The sequence below is a fragment of the Oculina patagonica genome, unplaced genomic scaffold, assembly GCF_052425735.1.
Source record: "Oculina patagonica isolate OP01 unplaced genomic scaffold, crgOcupat unplaced1052, whole genome shotgun sequence".
Classification (NCBI taxonomy): Eukaryota; Metazoa; Cnidaria; class Anthozoa; order Scleractinia; family Oculinidae; genus Oculina; species Oculina patagonica.
The window spans coordinates 1-7,223 of record NW_027557031.1 but is presented as its reverse complement, the minus strand read 5'-3'; the positions used below and the strand labels follow the sequence as shown (position 1 = coordinate 7,223).

Here is a 7,223-nt window from a genome sequence, read left to right as displayed (position 1 = left end):
TTAAAGACATATCTCCTCTACACCACACTTACTTGCAGCCCTTAGCACAAAAAATATGAAATTAACATTACTGTTTGTTGCATCCAAAAGTAGTTGCTGATGTGGAACTTTATTTTGCTTATGAATTTACGAAGTAATAGTCTTAACAATCTGCTTATCCTACAGATTTGTATTATGGTTAACAACATGAGAATTCTTCATGTCAAGAGCAACATTAACAAGCAGTTCTAGCTCTAAAGTAAAACATCAGTTCCTAGTCTGATAAAATGCTTTGATAAATATATTAAAAAAATTATTAAAAATAATAGTAATCAGTCGATGTTTGTTGACACCATTCTCAAGACTAACAATAAAATTAAATATGCGATGTTGTTAAAGAGTTTCAAAATTTGCATAAAGCAAAAATTCCTAGATAAATACTTTTGCATGACATTGCATATTTAATTTTATTATTCGTCTTGAGAATGGAAACGTTGACTGATTACTATTATTATAAAATTACACAACTTATTCCTAACTCACAACAGTGAAGAAGTTAAACACAGCCTTAACAGTTTTACCTTTCTGTTGTATTGAAGGGTGTGGACATAAATGCCCTTTTTCCTGTATGGTGCTCATCGTACTGTGAGTGAGCTCTGATCACCATTCCACAATAGTTGAGATTTTTGTTGTGAATGTAATCAATTGCAGTGGCACCAAAACAGTCCTTTACCAACAGGTCTCCTGCAACAAATGTTTCTTTTTTTAATTATCAAAATTTAATATTTCCAAGGTCACATTATGCATAGTTGGGTTTATTTGAATCTACTGATCTAAATATTAAAATAACTAAGGCCATCGGAACATCTGGGATGGGTAACATTTCCATTCAGACATGGAAAAATACAATTCCAGTAAATGGCCCAGTTCATGACAAGCCTCTCCTAGCTCAGTGGTCATTGCGCCCAACCAGTATCCCGTATTGTTATGTCAGATTTTTCGGGCAAGTACTTTTGTGGTTCGGACAGGTAAAATACACAAAATACACTTGTCCGAACAGACAAGGAAATTGAGAAGAAGGTTAGCATAGTTGTACTTATATATTTATAGCACTTGTTGAACAAACCTCCCCTATCAAGAAAGAAGTTCACAACTTCTCCTTGACCACAGATTGCGGCAAGATGAGCTGGAGTTCTTTTTGAGTTATCATTATCCTGAAGGCCTTCTATGTTTCCTCTAACTTCAAGAATCATCTCACAAGCTGCTGTATTCCCTGTCAGTTAAGGTTAATAACAAACACTTAAATCATCTGTCATGTTGTGATATGAAGATGAGCTCCACCTTCATGTAAAGCAACCTCAGTCTGTTACTAGTATGTCAAAATTTTTCTGGATAGGCATGATCCCAGGAGGTGTACTCCGGCTTGTAAATGACGAGGATGATCGAATGAAGGCAAAACTCAGGACCCCAAAAAATTCCTAAGTCTTCCGACATTACCCAAAAAAAATCCCTGGGCCAAAAATAACCCCCCAAAAAATCCCTTGTCAAATTACCAGGAGGAGCAATAATATAACACAAAGAAAATCATAAAAAATTGAACGCCCGTGTTTGTTTATTCATCATACCATAAATACGCCAAGGCACTTTAGTTCGTTTATAATATCCAAAAAAATCCCTTATTTAAATCAAGTCACCCAAAAAAATACTTGCCAAATTTTCCAACCCAAAAAAATCCTGGAATCGAAAATTTCAAACCCCAAAAAATCCTTCGATCATCCCCGTCATTTACAAGCCGGAGTACCCCCCTGGGGGCATGATATTACATCAGCATGTTACTAGCTAGCTTTGGAGTCATACTTAATGGGCTGATTGTTGCTTAGCCCATGCTTTTTTTCCAAAACACAGATAAAAAAAGACAGATGAAAGAAAGTGGCAAAATAAGTCCAAACAGTCCAGAAGAAACTGAATAGTTGCTAGGAATAGCTGTTAAATAATTTTCACTTAACACTTCTCTAATCTATTGCTTTAGTTTGGCAGTTAGCTATCTAACCTACAGTAACTGGTTAAGTAATTAATCTATATAATGGCTTATAGTTAACAAATCATTGCAATTTACTGTTAGAATTATCATCTTTTCTCCTCTTTACCTTTTTCTGCTGCTGTGTGCAGTACCGTTTTACCATCATTGTCTCTTAGAACTGCAGACTGAGGTGTTAATAAAGCCTAAAGATTTAATTTATAACACTGAAGATCAGTCACTGAGCAAAAGTAACAGTGTTAATGGTAGTTCACATTTTAGAGGTTATATCTGAAACTTTACAGTAGCATAGTGTGAAACAACCTTGGTGTGTACAGTACTACAAGGCTGCCTAACAAAGATTTTGTTGTTTCTTACAGTGACCACACTTATCCATGACAAGGTTATGCAAAATCCAGATTCATTCAACATGTTTTTTGCATTTGTGCATAGTGGAGAAGCAGCTTGATCTCCAGAATGGTGGACATCTCACAGCAACCAGGTTGAGTTAAATGACATTGCCCTACATCACATGCACTGTGAAAAATCTTATTACATTACACAAACCTTCATAAGACTTTGCATTGTACCTCAAGACACTGCAGTGATCCTGCTCCTTTTACAGCCCAGTGGATCACAGATTGTCCATAACAATCAGTATCATTAAAGATAGCATCTTCCTCTGGATCAATCCTGGACAGTGCTTTTTTGTAACAATTGAAGATTTTTGAAGCTGATCAAAGTGACACGCCCACATGGCCGGCGTTAAACCTTCACAGTCCACAGCATTTAAGTTTCCTCCAACCTGAAGTAATAACTGCATGGGAAACACATAATAATATTAACAGATTGTGAAATTTATTGTTTTAGTACCTGTTTACTATGTAACTACAAAGATGAAGCAAAAACTAATTGTACATTCAGAAAAATTGGGTAAGCAGGGCTCAAGACTAACTTTTTTGCTAGCTAGCCTATTGGCTTTATGTGACAGCTTTGATTTCACTAGCCAAAACCAATTTTCTACTAGCCAAAATTCTCTAGCTAACATAGGTTGAGGCATGTTGCCACCTTTACTGGCTCTGTTATCATTATTTAAGGGTTAATTTTAGGTTACTTTTTGTACAATTTCAGCTTGTCTACAGTCTTTGATAATTTCATACATGACAACAGTTTACTTGTGAGTTCTGTCCTCTAAGAGTTGATTTCGATGTATGGTTTTCTTCCAATCAAATTCCTGAAATTTTAACTAGCCATTTTGGCTAGTGAAAGCCCAGAACCTTACTAGTCAAAACTGCATTTCTACTAGCGTGTGGCTAGCTAGCTATTATTTGTCTTGAGCCCTGGTTAGAGACAAGTATAGCCAAGGTATATGAGGTATACCTTATTTACTCAAATAAGCGCCGCCCTCAAATAAGTGCTGTATTTGGGACAAAAAAGTTAATAAGCGCCGCCCCCAAATAAGCGCCGCAGTCCCAAAGCGGCGCTCATTCGAGGAATTTCATTTAACTAAGAACAGCACTACAAGTCCCACAAAGCAACTCTAAAACAAACTTGGACATTTCTTTCCATCAAATGTAATTGTTTTACTGCTCGCCCATTAATTTTTAAACCAACATTCTTACAATACGTAGTTCAGTAAATGTTGTGAAGGCCGCGGACTTTGCCACGACAGCTAGCACCACTTCTCTCTTCAGCAAGAGACGAATACTGACAGTCAAAAGACGCTATTTTCAATTGCTGTAAAAGTTTAGATTCTTTGTGGTGTCCAAATTTTAAATAAGCGCCGCATTTGAGGTGCGAAAAATTTAATAAGGGCCGCGGCGCTTATTCGAGTAAATACAGTAGTGTCACCTTAACAATATCCTCTGAGGTACTGGCAGATGCCCAGTGTAGCGGCGTCCTTCCCTGATTGTCTTCAATGCTGTGAGAAGCCTGTGATGACGGGAGAGATAATAATTATTTACCAAACTGAATTATCCAGAGCAGGGCTGCAAATAATTTTTTTCACTTGAAAGGACATATGTCCTCCTAAGACACCATCTTGGTCGGACAAAACAAAATTTTGGTTGGACAACACCAAAAACAAAAGGTTGAATTTTATTCATTGTTGCCGTTAAATGATTTTTGATCAAACAATTGTCTGGACATCATGTCCGACCACAGTTTGGGATTTCATCGGACATGAGCAAATTTTGGTCGGCCAATATCCAATGACAGACTACTTGAAGCCCTGCAGACTAAGAAAAATAAAGAAAAGACACAACATGGCAAGGATTGCATACCTGAATGTGTATTTAGTTCAAAAGTACCTTATTATGGAGTAGCAGGGTCAAGGCTGCTGTATTATTGATATGTGCGGCAACATGTAGGGCTGTTGTGTTATCTATATACAAACAAAAATACAGAAAGAAGAAAAACATTATTGAGGTTTTCAGTGATATGCGAACTCTGAAATTTAATCCCTCACCAACGGTTTACGCCTTTTGCTGCCGTCAAACATCTTAGCAGACCTTTCTGGAAACAGAAGTTCACTTCAACCGGGTTCACGTCTGTCAGTTATATATTGGCAGATTTCGATCCATTTCGTTTGTTTCTGTTTTTCATGGTTCGTTGGCTGTTGCTGTAATTATGACTGATGCCAGCAGAAAACACAATCGTTAGTTGGATTTTAAATTTCAGAGTTTGAGTTTCAATGGAAACTGCAATAGTAAGGATTTTATCAAATTTGTTTGGCAAAATAAACATCAGCGTATATAAATTATTAGTCCTAAATAAATAATAATAATAAAAACTTTATTTATCCTGAAGGGCCAATCAGTGATCATTAGATCACTGGTATAAACTGGCGATCAGCATTAAGTATGAAATACATCTATTCTTAAAGTTGTAAAAGATTTATATATATATACATATTAAAAATTGACAAAAAAAAAATACAAGTATTCTGGAGTTTATGTATCAAATTCAAGCATTTAAAAAGAAGAGCAAAGAGCAACAAGCAAACAATACAGAAATTATAATAAACATCAAATTACTCCCGTACAGTAATAACCTTAAAAAATCAGGCCATTTACCATTTGCTTGTAGGTCCAAGTCACAGTCAGCAGTAATGAGTATTTCCAGGCACTCTGTGTGGCTAGGAGTGTTTCCATGAACAGAGTACATTGCGGCATTACGTCCTAAACCATCCACTTGCTGAACAACCTCTGGATCTGTGAAACATGATGCCAAGTAATTAGCATGCAATCACTTGGGTGTCCAATAACAGGTATCCAATTTGAACAACTTCAAATTGGATACCTGTAACTGGGCACCTTAAATAGGGCAACAAGAAATGTTTATAATCGGGCGGTAAATGTTTGATCACTTCTTTTCAGTTCTTTTTTAAATTGGCTAGAAAGGCACATGGCGCAGCACAGTAAGGAGTCCCCTGGGCCCGTCGGTAATCGTTTCATTTTTAATTAGCTTGGACATGTCAAAACACTTCTCGGCTTCGCATTGTAAACATTCAGTGCCCGCTGAATCAAACGCACGAAAAACACAAACATACACTCCACACTGAACAGAGAGCAGAGTGTTCATAATACGAGCGATCGCTAACCGAAACATCAAAATTTGCATGACTGTGACCAAGTAGTCGGCTGGGCCGAGTGCGTCTGGAACAATTTACCGACAAAAAAAAATTTGGGGTAGATTATGAATCGGGCCCAGGCCCCGCCTGATTAATAGTAATAGTAATTGGACTGAGTGGAGTACAATTCAGGGAGTAATCGGGCGAGTAATTTGAAGTCAGCCAAGCGTGCAGGGCGAGGACGATTTGAAATTACAAGCACGATTACTCACTGAATTGTACGACACGAGGTCCAATTACTAATAAATCGTATCAATAACAAAATTCAAGGTTAGGAAGTCTTTGAGAATCTTTTTTAGTATAACAACAGTGAGAAAACAGCAAGAAAGAACCCATTGATATGCACGTGACTGACGTGCGAATGGCGTAGGTGTCCAATTACAGGTATCCAATTTGAAGTTGCACAAATTGGATACCTGTAATCGGTCAGTGTAAAACGCAGACTGCGGACTGCAGACTGCAGACTGCAGACCAGGGGTAAAATGCAGACTGAGGGTAAAGTCACGAAATATGAGTCACAAAGCCATTTTTCCCTGCCGGCTCCAAATTTGGAAGGAATGAACGTCAGACAACGTTTCGCACAAGCGATCACGAAAATGAACTGGTGATAAATGTCATATAAAATAGATTTTATGCCGACACAAATTTCATCAAATTTAACTTTTTGATACAGCAAAGGCATTTGAAAGATTTTTGTGACACTTAAACTTCAGTTTACAACCATCTACGTTTGTAAACCGGATGAAACTGAACGGTTTAGAAAAAAATATTTTTTTAACCATGCACATCACAGCAAGATCACGTTTACAGCGATCATATTATACCGCGGCCACAGCTCTTTCAATGTTTCAAGTGTTTTTAACTGGCACAGATTAAACCCTTCCGCAGTTAAGTTATAAAAAAGGCTTTGCTTCGCCAACCGTCGTAATAAAATACCATAAAAATAAAAGGTACAAAGCTTTTATGTTTGGCGAGCGGTACAAATGATGTGACGTATGTAGTTCGTGCGCGTATAAAATTAATTTCCGAAAGGGCAAAGGCTAAAAGGGCTGTAAACCATTCAGTTTCATCCGGTTAACAGATGCAGAAGACTTGAAATTAAAGGTTAAGTCTCACAAGTCTGTAGAAATTAAAAGTAAAATTTAAACACATTTGTGTCGGCATAAAATTTATTTTAATATCGCCAGTTCATTCACGTGTTCGCTCATGCGAAACGTTGTCTGACGTACATTCCTTCGAACTTTGGAACCGGCGGGGAAAAAGGCTTTGTGAATCGTATTTCGTTACTTTACCCTCGGTCTGCATTTTACCCCTGGTCTGCAGTCTGCAGTCTGCATTTTACCCTCAGTCTGCATTTTACCCCCGGTCTGCAGTCTGCAGTCTGCAGTCCGCAGTCTGCGTTTTACACTGACCGTACCTGTAATTGAACACCCACGTGATCTTGCGCCGATTACGCAACAAATAGGCGTGCACAGAACCAATCAAAATCGAGAATTTTGTTATAGATATGATTTATTACATTAGTTACATCAATAAAAATCTACCTCACCATCTGTACATATATCAACATTCAAGTTCACCTAACATAGTACATTT

At 37.5% G+C, this 7,223-nt stretch overlaps 2 protein-coding genes across 2 annotated transcripts; both read right to left on the bottom strand.

Moving 5' to 3' along the window:
• Nucleotides 1-532: 532 nt before the first annotated feature.
• On the bottom strand, nucleotides 533-3,085 carry LOC144639554 (ankyrin repeat domain-containing protein 55-like). Its single transcript, XM_078498844.1, has 5 exons — nucleotides 3,043-3,085; nucleotides 2,587-2,699; nucleotides 2,127-2,202; nucleotides 1,106-1,252; nucleotides 533-723 (listed from the first exon to the last, which is right to left on the bottom strand). The coding sequence occupies exons 1-5, from the start codon at nucleotides 3,083-3,085 to the stop codon at nucleotides 557-559; spliced, it is 546 nt and encodes a 181-aa protein (XP_078354970.1). The 3' UTR covers nucleotides 533-556.
• A 537-nt stretch (nucleotides 3,086-3,622) lies between these two features.
• On the bottom strand, nucleotides 3,623-7,168 carry LOC144639555 (inversin-like). The gene is made up of 4 exons (XM_078498845.1): nucleotides 7,045-7,168; nucleotides 5,071-6,043; nucleotides 4,306-4,379; nucleotides 3,623-3,928 (listed from the first exon to the last, which is right to left on the bottom strand). Exons 2-4 carry the CDS (start codon nucleotides 5,159-5,161, stop codon nucleotides 3,821-3,823), a joined length of 273 nt encoding a protein of 90 aa, XP_078354971.1. The 5' UTR covers nucleotides 5,162-6,043; nucleotides 7,045-7,168; the 3' UTR covers nucleotides 3,623-3,820.
• Nucleotides 7,169-7,223: the final 55 nt, after the last annotated feature.